The following is a 17,674-nucleotide window of genomic DNA, read 5'->3' on the forward strand; positions in this document are numbered from 1 at the left end:
CTTTCTATGCGAAAACAACGTAGATAGCACATCGCTGCAGGTTGTGATGGGCGTCAATGTAAACAGCTCCACCTGGGGTATTGGCGCATGTGTGGAAGATAATGCGCCACCTCTTTTAAGCTGCATTGCAATCGTGTGCACTCCGTTAAATAGAATCAAACCCTTAGGTGAAATAACCCTGATGCTATTTATTCTACATTGAATGATAGGGAACCATGACTGGTGTCCTTCTGACGATCTACAACTTGGTATCAAGAGCGTGGAAGCAGCTTTTGCAATGACTAATCGAGCGTGAAAGATTTTGTTCTCTGTTGTTCTGTCGTTCTAAGGCCTTCAAGGTTATACGTTGTCACTTCACGTAGGCAGTTAACCATGCTTTCTCGTTATTCCAGTGTTATGTGAATAATCGTCCAAGGTTGCAAAGATACGATTCCCTTTTGTTAGCACTAAGCAACGCATACCATTTGACTTTAAAAGGACCAAATTTTACTATTATGGTCGCACTCTTCTTTGGCTAGATTGAACCAAGTCAAGCTTATCACGTTTCCTAAAATGAAAAAAATCTCGACGTTATCGGCTGTAGGTGGAGCATGGTGCATACATTTATGGCCCCAGTTTTTTTCCAGCGGTGCCCCTTCTAGGAGAGGGCCTCAAGGATTCAGCATGAACAAGGCGCATTCTCCTTGTTAATGACCGTGTTGAGACGCATGGCACATACACAGGAGAGTTTTTCGCAGCTGATGAACGAGATGATGAACACGCGGTATGGCCTGCTCCGGGTCTAGCTCACTCATTTGCATCCACAGTACGCATAAGGTCAAGAAGTCCCATGACAGCGGGAACAGCAGGTAACATCTACGGTGCGATGAGGTACTCTACGCTAGTGATGGAGTGCTTGAAAAAAAAGAACAGAGCACTTTAAAAAGAACCTGCTTTCTTTTCCTGGTACTGAAGGTTGGCAAAAAAACTGGCCTACTCTAATGACCCTCACCGAATGTAATGAACATTTATTCCGGTCAGCACTGAGAGCGAGATGAACGGCGCTGTGTCAGGAAAGAAAAAAAAAGCGAAACAAGGCTCTTCATTTAGCATTATAATTCGGTAGCAAAATAATGCGGGGTTTAAAATGACATCAAGCATCAAAAGAGGCTTTTTGGTATGCTGCACGAAGGACTCGCTGGCTGTATTCTAGTATGGTGCCTTTTGTTTTCCGTTAAGTGAGCTGTACCCAAAACGATTAGAAACGGTGAGCGTTTCTGTTCTGCTCAAGAGTGCGAGCACAGATGGGAAAAAATATTAAAACTGGATATTAATATCGCCTATTATTCCCTGCTTACCGATTATTGATGTAAAAGAAGTATTCTTCTTTAAAAAAAAGTAAAGCGGGCTCCTCGGAGCAACTCGGAGCAACCTGGAAGCAATATGGCACTTCTGTTTTTAACATCTGGAAACGTTCATAACCACTAATTCTGAAATGCGCTGATGACCCATTCCCCGCACCTTGCTGCATCGATAAGTAAATATAAGTTGTCTGAGAGTTCTTTATAGAATATGACCATGAACATCGACTTCTTAACTTCTGATAGCGCATTTACTGCATAGAAAAACAAGTTAGCTGCGTGGGCGCAACAAACGTACGCTTTGCCTTGTGTTCGTCCATTTGCAACTTTCAAGTTGCTCGCATATTCTTAACTACAGGGCAAACTCTTTCACACTAACCGACTTTCGAATAACTTTTGAAATATTTGCAGATATATATTCTCTTCTTTGCCTCCGATAACCAGTTTCCATGGTAAGGTTTATGGTTTATGGGTGTTTAACTTCCCCAAGCGACTCAGGCTATGATAGACGCCGTAGTGAATGGCTCCGGAAATTTCGACCACCTGGGGTTCTTTAACGTGCACTGACATCGCACAGTACACGGGCCTCTAGAATTCTGCCTCCATCAAAATTCAACCGCCGCGGCCGGGATCGAAGCCGCGTCTTTCAGGCCAGCAGCCGAGCGCCATGACCACTCAGCCACCGCGGCGGGCTTTCCATGGTAAATCGTAGAGGATTAGCCCCAATATACCGTCAAGAAAGTTCATTATGCTGTTCCCGTGTATGTTGGTGCAGGAGCAGTTGTCATAAGCGCAGATGCCAAAAGTTGCCGAAAATGTATTTTTGTTGGCTTCCTTCAGCAGCCTCTCATATTCAGTCAGGAGGAGTAGCGCAACTAGCGAGTGTCGTCACAGCGGCAGGATGCGAGCCTTTGAATCTTGAAGCCTTGAAGATGCATATCGTTTGTATGCACTGCTGCATATCATTTGTTTGTCATAACGCCTCATCAGCCGTGTTCCAGTACTCTGGTGCAATTTGGTCAGCACAAGTTTCTATACATGTGTACTGGTGGCCATCTTTGACAAATTACTTCTTATTCTTGGTGCTTTCTGCTTGCTGCAGCATACTCCTGGATGTCCCAAGTTCATTGGATTGCCTCCTTTGAGTGACTGCAACATTATGAAATCTGTGAAACGTGGTCTAGTGCAAACTGAGCAGATGAACTGATGCACGGTGGGCACTTCTCATACGTTATTGTGGTGCTGCCTCTGCGTATTTCTTGCTTCAGCGTGACTGTGAGTGCCGGCCAAAACAGTTCCCCTACGAAACTATAGCCTTTGGTACCCCAAAGTCGTAGGCAACAATAAATATATGCAAACAAATATTCGTAAAAATATCTCGTTGTTAAAGTGCAGACGTACGTGGCAAAAAAATGACGTGAGCATTATCTTTTTTCGAAAATTCTTCCAAAATTTTAATTGTTTCCAGGAAAGGAGATTTCTTTCCTAGTTTTTTTCCGGCGCTCAAAATTTCCTCAAATTTTACACGTCTACAAGTCTACGCCAGTTATACAATGTTAAAAGAACCGAGAGGAGGTAATGTTAATCTTCTGCGATGCTATCATGACCCTGATAAGAACGTTTGTATCAAAGCGGCTCGCTGATCACCTAATGTTGAGACCCATTTGTAAACAATATTTTTCTTCTTCCGAGCACCCTGAACGTAAAAATGTTCCAGAAATGTGGTCCCCACCGGTATGACGTCATGGTATCGGTTAACATCACTCGATCTGAAAGAATCGCAGTTACCATATTAGTGCGCCCTGTGTACTGTAAGCTGGTTACCGCCCGACCATCAGGAAGCGCCGCCATAATTCTTGCCACCACGCTTAGCAAAAATGTCGAAAGGCTGCGGTACCGCTTTCGCTCTGGAGTCGACAGTTAACTCCACGCGGCGTAGCGCTCTGCGACTAACCCGAGACGCAACAACTTGGGCGTTTTCCCCCACGTCACCCTTCGTACGCTGACAACTCTCGAAGCGAGGTTTAAAGCATGGCGCACTGTCTCGCTTACGTAAGGCCCCGTAGACCACTAGTAATTAGAAAAGTATTCACGCCCTCCCCTGTTTCCCTCCCGCCTCCCTCAGCTACGGTACGCATGAGTGAGGCATCACAATGTGCACAATGAAATCATGCTAGAGTAGAGAGTTCAACGCTTCACCGGCATTGCTGGCGAACCACAGGTTTACTTAAGCTGTGGGCGTGGTCTCGATACTTAGTGAACCTACGTGCACGAGGCGACGGCACCTACGCGTGCGTCACTCGCTCGAGGGCGCATGAGAAGAGCGCACACGTGGAATCTGTACTCTGGCGCTCGTAGCTTTCAGTGCAGCGCAAAATGCAGCGAGACGCGGGACAATACTTGGTGCTTTGAGGAACTGGTGAACCACGCCAGAAAAAAAGCCGTCTGTTCACACACGCAGTGCCTCGGCTCACGTGACCGTATCGGGAGGAGCTGTTGGAGTGACAGTTATCGTTTTTTTGTACTTCGCTGGGAAATGTCAGGAATGACGCGGTGGGTTCCATGGGTTATGCGCAAATAATAGTTTAACTACGACCCGGCTTAAATAAAGTGTGGCTCACTCACCGATGTTTCGAGTAGGTCCCTGTCGAGCTGACTGACGACAGAGCCGGGGTCTTCCTTGCCCGACAACCGAGGTCCAAAATCGAGGAGCGTCCCTCGCGCCCACAGCCACAAATCGCTTTTCCTTCCACCCAAATTGAATACGAGGAAGCCCCTGGCGGCGCCGAAAATTCATACCCGCCGCGCAGCAAGGACGCTCGGAGTATAGGCGCAGCCTGTCGCAGCGTGCACCAGTCGCTGCAGTGCACCCGGAGGGACGCCCCTACAAGCGCAGCTCTTCCGTGCCAGCCATCCAGGGAGGTGGCCTCGAGTCCTCTGCGGGCGCCGGGCCCATCGAGACCTTGCCACACGGGGTTCCCAGCCGCAGCTGCGTCGGCGCGGTGGAGGTTCACGCTAGCAGTCTGGGCCTCGAAGCAGCGCGCACTGTGACGGCCGGCGACGCGCGTCGTCTGCTGCTCCCGGCGCAGACGGAGGCGGGCCCTCAACGAGAGGCGCAGTGTTCTCGGCTGCTGCCGCGGCGGCGGGTCGCTGGCCGCCGGAGTGGCAGCGCCAACGCCGGCGGCCGCTGGAACGAGCTTGTGCGCATGATCCTCGACACCGCGCAGCGCTCCCCTTTCTCCTTATCTTCCCTCGTCGCCCACGCCCGGTCATCCCTCTCTTTTTTTTAAGACTCGCGTTCGGAGCAAGCTCCTGCTGCCTCTCGCGATCGCCTATAACAGGACTCTCGCGCTTTTAGAGAGGCTCGTCAGGTAGTCCCGCGAGGAGAGCCACATTGGTCGCCTTGCGGCTGCCCAGCCTTGGCCCCGATCAGCAGTTTTTTTTTTGCTATTTCTTTCCAACACACTCTAACTGGCTGCACGGAAACGCTATTAGAGAGTGCACTGCACACGCGGTACAAATGTTCCCGCTTCTTTGAAATCGTTGCGTTGCAAAGTTACTGACGTGGCCAAAGAAGGCGAAAAAGAAGGGCGCTTTCGGCAATGATACGTTGAGCACAGGCGCAGTTCCCCGACTGCCCAAGGGTATGTACTGCAGGACGACATGATGATGGCAGAAAATGGGGCGAGTTAAAGTTCCACAATTAGATAGGAGTGTGCTTGTGGACAAAAGCACTCCTGTACTTCAACGATGAACGCCGTAACGCCGGAAACGAGACCGAAGACGACAGGACCGTTGTCTGCTTCCCGTCTTCATCCTCGTTCTTAGTGCTACGCCTCTAACGTGCAGGAGGGCAGGCCGCTACAGTGCTGTGTGCAGGCAAGCGCAGCGCACAGTTTCACTATTTTTGGACATCATTTCATTCCGAGGCAACTGTGGAACATTGTAAAACACTATTACGAACATATACAGTGTATCCCAGCTAACTTCAGCCATGGTTTAAAAATATGCCACCGCACTCTAAGACGACGCGATTGAATGCATATCGCTGCTCCAGACAATAGCCATTGTATGGAGCAACTCACACTATTTTTTGTATTGTGCTTAATGCGTAGTTAGTCGAGATTAATTAATCAACTTCGCGAGCAACGAAGATAGTCGAAAAGGTCCAATGAGAAAGTTGTAAAACGGTTCGCGAAAGCTCCCAATGAACAGTTTTTAACTTATCATCTATTACGTATCGGCTTTTTTCGCTCTCTGCAGATGCCCGTGAAATACAAAAAATACCACAAAGATGTCCGCTTGCGCGCCACGATTACACTGCTCTGAAACGTTCGGCCCAAAAAACAAACAGGTCATTTAGGCCGGTGTGCTGCTGCTTAAAAGGTGACAGGGATGTGACGCAGGCGCTGGCTGTGCGATTACGCGATTACGCAAGCGATAAGGAATGTGTCCGCTGGTCGCCATCATCGAGCGCCGCAAGGGAAGCATGCCGCTGGCGTTATTCACACAGCCAGCTGCTGCGTCGTTGCCCTGCCGCCTTTTAAGCAGCCGCACGTTGGGCTAAATGATCTGTTCATTCCTGCACAGAACATTTGAGAGCACTACAATCGCGACACGCAAGTGGGCATGTCACGTGGTATTTCTTCGTATTTCGCGGGCATCTGCAGTGAGCGAAAAAAAGCTGAGACGTAATAGATGGAAAATTAAAAACTTTTCAACCGGACTTTTCGTGGACAGTTCTGTAACTTTCTCATTGGACTTTTTCGCCTATCTTCTTTGCTTCCGAAGCTGGTTAATTTATCTCGACTACTTGTGCAATTCAGCACAATATAGAAATTGTGACTTCCTCCATATAGTAACGAGCAGCATGCATTTGTTCGCGTCGTCTTAGAGTGCCTCTGGCCTATTTTTAAACCCTAGCTAAAGTTAGCTGAGACGCCCTGCATACTGACAGCGCTTAAAACGGTACATTCCGAAAAGAATATTAGGGTCTATAAAGGGCACAGGCGCACTGAGAGCTGATTTTGCCACGAAATCTGCCATATCATTCGGAGAAATACGGCAGTGACATGGAACCCCAATGAAGCGCACCTCGTTCACCCATCTAGAAATACTACTTTAGTGAGTGGCTTAAAAGAACATCCCGTGCGGACTCCAAAGCCACCAAAATCGAGATCCCGTCTGAGAGGAAGATAACCTGGGACACATTGGAGGGAATTTTTAAAAGAGCAAGCCATGATCTACTCTAGAAATATTGGTGTGTAATCCGGGACACAGACCGGAAGACTCCAGGAGAGAGGGGCTGAGAAAATTCCACCGGCTGCTTTCTGGACGGTCCCAGACGCGTCAGTAGCGACTACCGTGCTGTGATGGAAATTCTCAAGGTGATCAGAGAGGATCGTGCCCTGCTAGTTAATGCCCTGGTAATCAGGTGCTTCGCGCTGGATGTGAAAATGTAATCAAAAGCCATATCCACAGTGGACGTTGCGTAGCCAACTCGACGTATAAAATGGGTTCACATCAATTTTCGAAAGAAATTTCTTAGTAGAAACAACCTGAGGGGAGGGGAACCTTGGCCAACGTTGAGTGAGAAAAGGGGCCGGGTGGGAAACAAAAAATAAGTGTAGCCGCACCAGGAGCAGACTCAAATGACGGCAAGAACGTTCCCACAGTTAGAAGGCGGAAACGGGGAGTTAAGGTAGGTAACACGATGCTCCAGCTACAAAACTGCGGTGGAAAACGATTGAAGGAGACCTACGCAGTGCGCGCCTTTCTAGTAGCAGCAACGGGTGAACTTTATATTTTGGGAACCAGAAAAGAGTATGCAGCCAAATTTCAGAATACGTCTCACATAGCCTTTGTGAAGTAGAAGCGCACCTCGGCACATTCCAAATTTTCTATTACCTATTCGTGGTAGCCTACCAAGTGCACGCTCACCTTTCTCAACGTTAGTCTTGATGTGAGGGCGCTAATCCATGCTATACCGTCGTACGTAACGCCCAGATACCGCATATATTTCTGATCGATAGTGTAAAGAGACATATAAAGGAATTTTGGTTTGAAAAACTAGCACTCTACATTTGTTCACATTTAAAACCAAATTAATGCTACCCAACCAAATTTCGACTGCACTGAGGTAAGCCTGCAGTGATCGATAGAGGGCATGAATATCTTTTTCAGTGGTAAAGAATACAATGCCATCTGCATACACATAAGCAGTAACATCAGGGCGAACAGGAATATCGCACAACAAGATATTGAAAAGCAGTCGAAAGCACACAATCCTTTGGCACACCTCTGGTCTAAGCATAGATATACGAGCTATAAAAACCGTCAGCGCAAAATTATTTCCGACGAGCTAAGGATTCACGGATTCATTCCAAATGTAGAACGGTGGGTGGAGTAGTTAAAATTTGTCGAGTAGAATATAATTTTGCACACCGTCGTAGGCCTTGGCAATATCGAGCGTCACTAACGCCCACACTTCGTTGTTCCGCAAAGGAAGGGAGATTATGCTTTCCAAATCTACATGGTCAGACCATATTGAGCATCCGCGGCGTAAGCCAATCTGGGTGAGCTCAAAGCACTGATCTCTGAATCATGCTTTGATAGGCGGCGATGCACAATTCTTTCCATTAGCTTTACCAAATTGAAAGTTAAAGCTGCCAGTCGAATGTTATCAATATGTAATCATTCCTTAGACTTTTAAGAGTAACATTACTTTGGCCACCTTCCGGCATGTGGCAGCCATGTAGTGATTCATTGATTAGATCGAGGAGGTTCTGAGTGAACTCTTGTGTTAAAATCTTCAGCGTACCGACCGTGATACCATTCTAATGTGGAGCCGAGGATTGCATCGAACAAGTTATAGTTTAAAGTTCTCACTTTTCAACTTGAACATAGACTGAGCAAGTGTAGGGGGCGACTAAAGAAAATCTGCTCCTGGAAACGTAATGCAACCCATTGTGGAATTCATTCTAAGTCACTTTTTGCGTCCTGTAAACACTGCACTGCCGAAAAAGGCACGCTTTCGATCGGTAGGCTGGCAAACCAAGCTGCCAAGCCCCCTCCCGGCGAGGTGAAAGACATGCCTAGGAACAGCGCGACGGCCGCCTCACGTTACCCGAGCCGACAGAGCTAGCCTGAAACTTGGCCAAAAAAATAAAAACGATCATGGAACGGCATCCCCAGGAAGAAACATCAGGCATGACGAGGAAATGATGCAGGCAGGAACAGTCCTTGACACTGTGCTGCCAGCCGCTGCTGTTGTAACTGAGGCCCCTTGTACCTGCTGATGCTCAACCTCTTCGGCTTGCAATTGCATTTTTTTTTCGCCCGTGAGTCAAACTCTTTCCTATAATTTTTTGCGTTGGCATAATGGCGGTAAAAAAAAAAACTTTGTGAACAGTGTTATTTTGCTTTATAGATCTTTAGGCCTGAATTAAGTTTATTTCGGACCTTTTAAAGTTCTTTCTTGAAAAGGTTTCCATCCCTTGTAAGAGTGAAAGTATCACACATTCTTTTCTCTCTCTTATTTGTCTCTAAAGTACAGCGTTAATCCATGGTTTTCTAATTGCGTTGTTTTTTTACGGCCACATAATGAAGGAAGCGCGTCATCGAAACCAAGTTTCAACGTGCTGTAAAAGCTTTCGTTAGCATCGCTAGATCATTGTAGTAATACACATTGGTTAAGTTGACAGTTGAAACAATTCCTAACCAATTTGTTCTCTAGTATTCGATACCTGCATGGTTACTTCAGGAGTTTCTCTGCATGCAGAGTGAGCGGTAACACAAAACACAGGCAAATGATTGTTCATGTCCCAGGCTGTAACTCCACCCATCAGTTCTTATATGCTGATATTCATAACCTAAATGGCTAAGGTTGTAGCTGATTTACAAAAGAGACGCGTAGAAACAGCAAACAAATTCTCACGTCTGTATGATCCAAGTAAACTCGTGTCCCACAGGGTATAGTCATCATTCGCTGGGTATATTTATATCAACAACGACAAAAAGGCGTAACCTGCTTGTCTGAAAATGTGCAGAAATTCCTCAAGAAAGTCTGAAAAGTCATGTTTAGAACCAGCTGGCTCTCTATGAATGGTAGCAAGCGGGAACAGATGTTTTAATTACTAAGCATTTAACATTTACGTCTAAAATCGCGCACTCGTCGATGATGCTGTAAGCACAGCTATCATTAACATATACCGTCACACCACCTCCTCTTTTTCCCTATCCTGCCTAAGCGCAGGCACGCGTAATTGTCAATGGCTGGTGGAACACCGGTGTTCGTTAGCCAGGTCTCTGTGAAAGTAATGGCTTCAAGCTTCAGCCCAACGAAATACAGAAGTATTTACAAGCGTTTGGGCTTTCTTACTTCTGCTCTTAAAACGTTTCAACGAAAAATTTGTATTTTTCGGATATAAACATGGTGGGAAATCATTCTGGTGTGTACAAGTCCTAGCTACGTTTCTATGCAACAACAAAAAAGGCTGGTATCTTAGCTTACGTGTTATTTAGCTCATTTTTCTAAGGTTTTCCATGCTCGCGATTCTCGCGGTGCTATGCTGCTCCGTTCATATTTCTAACCATCCCACCAGCTGCCCTGACATACTTCCAATTAAGGTTTTTTTCTTTACCAGTGTTGTTCCAAGCTATCACTTGTTCATCCGCGTCGAAAGTTCATCGATGAAAATTGCAATGCTTTCACCAGTCAAGTCAATGTCTTCTGTGCCAATATTCGTTTTCTGGCTTTATCGAGTACTGAGCCTTTCTTTGAGCGTCTCCCGAAGCGAACAACGATATCCTTGGTTGTTCAGTTCAAGCCGGAACCCTATGAGAACTGTTAACGTTCCTCTCGTAGACCACTCTTTCGACTTGTTTATAAATTTTTAGAACGGCTACAAGAGGATCGCACTCGTCTGGAACACATTCGACCTCAAGGTTTTAGTCCTTTGATACTGTTTCATTTGTTCTAACTGCACAGCCAGCTGTTTGTTTTCAGCGTTTAGTTTGATCTTTAGAAACAAGCCTTTTAGTTCGCCTCTGAGTGCCTTGAGTTCTCGGGTCACGTCTCACATCGTCACACGTGTCAGAATGGTGAACCAACTTTTACAGTTCCCTCAGTTGAGCACGCGTCTCCCTCCTGAATTCTGGAAATATGACTGCTATATCACCTGTTTCTCCCTTCACTTAATTCTTTTTTTTTACCAGCGACATTGTACTATAACCATGGGTACATTCAAGTACAGGTGCATCCAAGCACAACCAGATAAAATTGGTCACAACAGGTGTGTTCGGCAGCCAGCGCAAAGTTATAAAGAACATTTTCTACCGGAAAATATGTACAATTCCTCAATTGCAAAAGGACGCAGTTTGTGGCGAGCGTGTGCACTGTTCGATACGCTTCCGTCGAGCTGGACGCCTGGCTGAGGGGTACCGTATTTAAGCTGTTGGTTGTCGAACAGGTACATCGATTCCCACAGCAGTCTCCATCACGTGATAGAGTTTTGATGGGCGTGGTGGTGTTTGGATGGGACTGCGGTGCTGCTTATCTCGCGCGCTCCTCGCGATGGCTGCAAAAAGGTGCAGTTGTGACCGTCTGTACCATTCGATGCACAGCCGCCGAACTGCGAAATAAAGTCACATGGATGAAACAACATAAATTCAGGATGACGTATAAAAAAAAACGCATCTAGCCACTATCTGCTCTATCACGCCGCCGGAGAAAGTGCAGTGAAACCGGCGAACAGGAAAAAATAAACATGAAAATGTGAGATAAATATCCGCGGAAATAGTACCAGTCAATCGTGAGATGTCGTGACGCGTTTCTCCCTTGAGCTATGTCTTTTAAATTTCTCGGCTCATCTCTTGCGTGATGATCCTCGAATTTCCATCTCCTTATTCGTGAGAGCAATTTCCGGGACGCTGATGCATGCACCGTGCTCTCTACATCGCATACCATGCGCTTCTAATATCTAGTGCTCCAGCCTTTCTTTCCATATGGCAAGAATGACCACACTTCAGTGTGCCACACTTCCAGCGTTCACAATGATCGATCATATTTGTTAGTCCTGTTAGCAACTTGCATGCGTTTTTTGTGCTCTGCGAGTCTCTCCTCGCAGTATCTTCCTCTTAGGCCAATGTAAGCATTTCCGCACTAAAATGGAATCTTATACACAAATCCGGTGGCGCATGGGATAAATGGAAACTTATGCTTTACGTTGCATGTCTTTGCGTGACCGCTCAGAGCCGTGTGTCATGAGTCCACGGAATTTACGCTTGCCGAAATGGTCTACGGCCGCTCGCGGCGGTCGACACCCCACATCCTTCGACAGTCATGGGAAGGCCAGGAGAGGACCCCACCGTGGTTGAGCATGCTGGGTTGAGTATGTTGTGACATTCCGTGTATGCTGCGAGGATCCACGTTCGACGGCGCGGCGTAGACGGAGACCCGTGACAGCGGCATCATCAATTACCCAGCCATGCTCTTTGAGTGACGACCAGAAAAACCGGTCCCGCCGCCGCCCCGGGGAAACAGGCTTTGTCCTCCCCAATTTCCGGTTACATTCCAGGACAAGGGAGCTGTCAGCGGGCCAGAGCGCGCCGTGCCACAGCCGACGCTATGCGAAACCGCGAAGACGACATTCTTTCCCTCCCCCCCCCCTTTGTCGTGGGCTATCGCCGGGAAGGCACCCACAGCTTCCCAGAAGGGCCGCGACGGACACCTGTCATGGCGGACAGGCAGTACTCGCCAGGAATGTGGAAAGACAGGCGCTGGTGAATTAGCTCCGAAGAGAGAGCCTGTGTATACTCTCACTTGAGAGAGAGTGGTGGCGTTTTTGCTGTTTATTTAGTTTGTATTGTTAACAGACTCTGGGGTCGAGGCTAAGCCCAGCCCAAGGGGTGGTCCCCATCTCGCATGTTATTTTGGATTGGAGAATTGATGCTTTGGGCGGGCCACTGGAAATGACCGCCCTTAGTCCTTTGTTAATCAAGTGCTTAAAAGCGCATGTAAACGGATGCAGTTCAGTCTGAGCTGGGGCTCCATGCTTAGCATGTAATGTGATGCTACTTAGGCACTAACCTGCCCGGTCGATGAGTAAAGAAGTGCAAAGTTTGTTCTGTTGTAAAATTATGCTCTGCTGTCATCATCTACAAGCTCGCCTCCTGTTCATCTTCCAAGCCGAACAACACTAGAGGAAGGGTTTGTGAACCATCCTCGAAGAAACGGACGACTATTGAAATTCTACTGCAAGCACGCTCAGGACGACATCGTTCGCCAAGAGGGCCTTCAGCGCCGAAGCCCGTCGGCGTGCAGCTTCTGCCAGCAACCGCTCGAGCCCAACTCCGGAGCCACTCCATCGCCCCCATGAAGTCGTCGGCACGTAAGCTCGGACGCCCCAGCCTCTGATGTATAATCTTACTCATGTGTAATTATTGAATATACCTGTTTGTTTAAACTGAGCCATACGGTGTCTCTTTGCCTCTCCGTCCCGTGTGGACCTGCGCATTATGGGGGTCATCACACTGGTGTCAGAAGTGGGGTCTCAAAAGCAAATGTCCTCTGAATGCTGCGACATTCATGACTTCAAAATTGTAATCAAAAGGGAATCACGGGACTGATTGTGGGACTTTTACCCCCATTTGAGAGGCTTGAGGCACCGGAGGGCTTGAGAAAAAAAAAATGTCTTTATCTGAGGGAGCTCCCACTCCACAGCCGTCGCTCGGAGCAAGCATGCTGGCATTAGGAAGCGTCGTTCCGACGTTTACAGGAGATAAGACAGGGGTTCCAATCTGCGATTTCTTTTCCATGCTAGAAGAGATTGGGAAAATGGGGGGATGGTCCGATGCTCAAATGCTGGGAATGGCGAGGTGTAAGATGGCAGGAGCTGCTCATGATTTTGCATGGCGAGACGAAAAAGTAAAATCCACAAAATCATTTGCGGAATTTAAGAAGCTCGCGTTTGAGCATTTCGACACGGAACCACGTCACGTGCGGGTACAGAGGTTCCGTGACGCCGGACAGATGGTAGGGGAGGACGTGCGAACATTTGCGTCGCGGCTTCAGCGCCTAGCGCACGATACGTTAAGCAGGGAGGAGGATGGAGACCAGCTTAAGAAGAAATACGCGGAGGATATACTGAAAGAGGAAATGACCGCTTTGTTCGTGGCTGGTCTGCAAGACCCCGTGCGCCGGTTCGTGCTCTCGCGCAAGCCGAGCAATTTCGACCAAGCCGTGGAGGCCGCATTGGATGAGGAACAAAATGAGGCGTTAACGACAGCCGCAGCGAGAGTACGCGTCATAGAGAGAGCGGTGCTCAACCCTGAGGTTGCTCTCTTGACAGAGCGGTTAGATCGCTTAGAACAGCTGCTATCTCAGCAGGTAGAATGCCAGGTTGAAGCGCGCGCTCAACAGCGCCCATTCGCTGGAAACCGGAGACCGCCACAAAGCTACAGGCGCGGTATGCGAGATTTCGAAGAAATCGTATGCTTCGCTTGCCAGGGTCGCGGACACATCGCCAGGTTCTGCCAAAACGTGCGCCGTGGGGAGCCACAAAGAGAAGCAGGCGAGACACGCCCTAAGCAAGCCTACAGCGGGGCTCCAGATACCGAGTCAAAAAACTAGTTAGTCCTCCCCAGCCTGAGGAGCGTGGGGAGGGAGCAGTAGATGATGAGGTGGTGGTAGTTTGTGTGGCCGACGAGGCATGCCCTGTTGTGCGTTGCAAGTTAAATGGTTGTTGTATGGAATTGTTGATAGATACGGGGTCAAAGGTGACATTGCTTAAGGAGAGCAGTTTTAACACGCTTCGAAGGAAGGGGGACCGCGAGGTGTTGGAAGCGTCTGGTGGTATGGCAACCAAATTTGTAGGCATAACGGGGGATCCTCTTGGCATAAGTGGACTCTACCGGTTACACTTCTCTCTCGGCGGAATTGCATTGGAGCACCCCTGCTACGTATGCCCGGACACGGTGTCTCTACCAAACGGAGTGTCAGGTATATTAGGGCAGGATTTTTTGAGAAAAGGGAAGGTAGTAGTCTCATTCTCTGAGGAAGAGGTTAATGCGGGCGGCTCAAAAGTTCCGTTTTTGAACAGGAGAGGGGCTGAGATTCGCATTACCGATATTGACACCCGTCAAACAGTGGGATCATTGGAGAAGGTATATTCGCGGGTTGCCGTCCGGCTGGTCGAGGAGGCGGTCGTCCTTCCTTGGTCGGAGCACATTTTGTACGCGTTTGTGCCTTCAGATGTAGAGAGCGGCGCCGTGGGAGTGCTTGAGCCGGTCGACTCTCTCAGCAATGGCCTGAAGGCAGCCGCGTGCCTCGTGACAGTTAATGACGCCCACAGAGTGCCCCTACGGGTGGTTAACTGTAGCCAGCAGCCACTGAGCCTTCCCAAGAACAAAACATTGGCTTTCTTCACCTCTGCGATAGAGCAACGTGAGCCCACCGATACGGTACTCGCAACTGTAGAGCATGCTAGTCCTTCGGCTGCTCCAAAGGTGTCGTTCGATCTTTCTCACGTAAAATCCAGGGAGAGGGAGGCTCTGGCTGGTTTGCTGAACGACTACTCGGAGGTATTCGCCGCGTCCAACCTGGATTTGGGCTGCTGTGGCGTTATAAAGCACAGGATAGAAACCGGCACTTCATCGCCCGTTTACCAGCGTGCGTACAGGATTCCTTACTCCCAACGTGAGGAGATGGAGCGGCAGGTGCAGGACCTGATTGATCGCGGCATTGTCGAACACTCAAAGTCACCCTGGGGAGCACCAGCACTATTGGTGGAAAAGCCAGATGGCTCGTATCGATTGGTAGTGGACTACCGCAAACTAAATGCCGTAACTCGCATCGATCCATACCCCATCCCCAATATACAGGAGACGCTTTCTCAGCTGGGCTCTGCCAGGTACTTCACGGTAGTGGACATGGCGGCGGGATTCTGGCAGATAGCAATGGATCCGGCAGATGCCGAGAAAACGGCATTCAACACGCCCTCAGGGCACTATGAATGGAAAAGAATGCCGATGGGTCTGGCCAACAGCCCTGCTGTCTGGCAGAGAACCGCTGATGTTATCCTGGCAGGTCTTCTTGGGAGGCTGTGCTTCGTGTATATGGATGACATTATCATATACAGTGGCAGTTTTGATAACCATTTGCGCGATATTGAGCAGGTTTTGGTGCGACTAAGAGCAGCGGGTCTCAAACTGAAGCCCTCTAAGTGCCAATTCCTCAAAAACGAGGTGAAATACCTCGGGCACGTTGTTTCAGCTGACGGCGTGCGACCGGACCCTGAGAAACTAAGGTGTGTCTCGGATTTTCCATCCCCGACTAGCGTCCGCCAGGTCCGGCAGTTTCTCGGCCTGATCGGTTACTACCGAAGGCACATAGAGGAGTTCGCCAAGCTCGCTAAGCCGCTCACCGCCTTAACAGCCAAAAATGTCGCCTTTCGTTGGGACGAAAACGCGGAGAATGCTTTTGGGGCCCTGAAAAGGAAGCTAATGAGTGCACCGCTGTTACGCCACCCGGATTTTAGTTTGCCCTTCGTTATGGCCACAGATGCGTCAAAGTTCGCAGTTGGTGCCGTGCTATCTCAGGTTATCGAGGGCAAAGAACATCCCGTTGCTTTTGCTAGCCGACAGTTGAGCCCCACAGAGCAAAAGTACGGAGCTACGGAAAGGGAGTGCCTCGCCGTTGTCTGGGCAGTAAAGCACTTCAGATGCTACCTTTACGGCCGCAAATTCAAGCTAGTCACAGACTGCCATCCTCTGAAATGGGTGATGAGTGTCAGGGACCCTAGCTCGCGACTCGCTAGATGGAATCTACACCTGCAGGAATACTGCTTTGAAGTTGAGCACAAGTCAGGAAAGACGCATCTGAATGCTGATGCACTCAGCCGCACAGCTGCCGTGGCAGCTATAGATGAGTTTGTCCCCGTAGTCGACCCCGCCGAATTACGCACAGAGCAGTGCAAAGATCCTGACCTGAAGCGAATAATCGAAAGCTTAGAGGGCGCACCGTCTCACCCCGAACAGCTAGGTTATTTCATTGGCAAAGACGGCACCCTGTGTCGGCGCACGAGGCCAACCAGGAAAGGGAGACCAGAGAAAACCGCTTGGGAGAGAGTCGTCATACCTCGGTCGTGGACAGAAAGGGTTCTTCGCGCGTTTCACGATGCGCCATGCGCCGGTCATTTTGGCGTAGCGAAGACACGCAGGCGTGTGGAGCGTTTGTACTTTTGGAGTGGCATGCGACAGGATGTTAGAGACTACTGTGCGAAGTGTCATTCCTGTCTCGAAAGAAAAACACCCAAGGGACGAAGACCAGCTCCAATTCAGCCGTTCCCTGAGGTTTCGGCTCCCTTCGAGCGGACAGGTATGGACATAATGGGCCCATTGCCCACGACCACTTCCGGAAACAAGTACATTTTAGTATTTGTCGATCACCTTTCAAAATACGCGGAAGCGGTAGCACTCCCAGATCAGAAGGCAGACACGGTTGCAAGAGCATTTGTCGAACAGATCGTGCTCCGACATGGACCCCCGAGGCAACTCTTGACAGATCGGGGAACGAACTTCGTGTCGCAGCTAATGAGGAGAGTTTGCGAGCTGCTTAAGATCGCTAAGAAGCAGACAACACCGTACCATCCGGCTTGCAACGGCGCGGTGGAGCGACTGAACCAAACCGTGGCCGGGTTCCTGTCGCATTTTGTTTCGCGCGACCAGCGGGACTGGGACTTGTGGCTCCCGTATGCAATGTTTGCCTACAATTCCGCAGCACACGAGAGCACGGGCGAATCGCCATTCTTTCTTCTCTACGGCCGAGACCCGGACCAGCCTAGTGAAGTGCCAGAGGGCCCCCGTCGTGTCCCATACGCTTCACTGGACGACTATAAGGTTGAGCTAGAATCGCGCTTGCAAGTGGCGAGGGACATCGCAAAGGAGGCCTTAAAGAAAGCGGCGAAGCGCAGGAAGGAGGTGCACGATCGCAGTGCTAGAGACGCGCCGTTTGATGTGGGGGACAGCGTGTACATTGAAAACTGCCAAAGGCAGATTGGGCTAGCTCGTAAGTTCCAGACGAAGTGGAGAGGACCGTGCGAGGTTGTCGAGAAGCTTTCTCCGGTAAACTTCAGAGTCCGAGACGTGAACCGGCGTTTGATAAGGATACACGCAAATCGCCTCAAGTCGGCACCGGTTCAGTATTCACGAAATGAGGAAAGGGAAAGCGCGGATTTTGATGGGGACAGAAGTGAAGCGGAGCGCGCAGATAGTTCGCAAGAAACGCCCTCTCCTGCATTTGTTCGGCAGGCGCCCGAGGTGACGGCCGGAATGCC

At 49.2% G+C, this 17,674-nt stretch overlaps 1 protein-coding gene across 1 annotated transcript in view; it reads right to left on the bottom strand.

The window, feature by feature from the left end:
• LOC144136340 (adhesion G protein-coupled receptor L1-like) overlaps positions 1-4,504 on the bottom strand; it is a 102,053-nt gene extending 97,549 nt beyond the window's left edge. Inside the window, exon 1 of the mRNA XM_077668589.1 lies at positions 3,966-4,504. Within this exon, the coding sequence (XP_077524715.1) occupies positions 3,966-4,137 (172 nt within the window). The 5' untranslated portion in view covers positions 4,138-4,504. The remainder of the gene's footprint in view (positions 1-3,965) is intronic.
• Positions 4,505-17,674: the final 13,170 nt, after the last annotated feature.

Source organism: Amblyomma americanum, chromosome 6 (genome assembly GCF_052857255.1).
Source record: "Amblyomma americanum isolate KBUSLIRL-KWMA chromosome 6, ASM5285725v1, whole genome shotgun sequence".
Taxonomy (NCBI): Eukaryota; Metazoa; Arthropoda; class Arachnida; order Ixodida; family Ixodidae; genus Amblyomma; species Amblyomma americanum.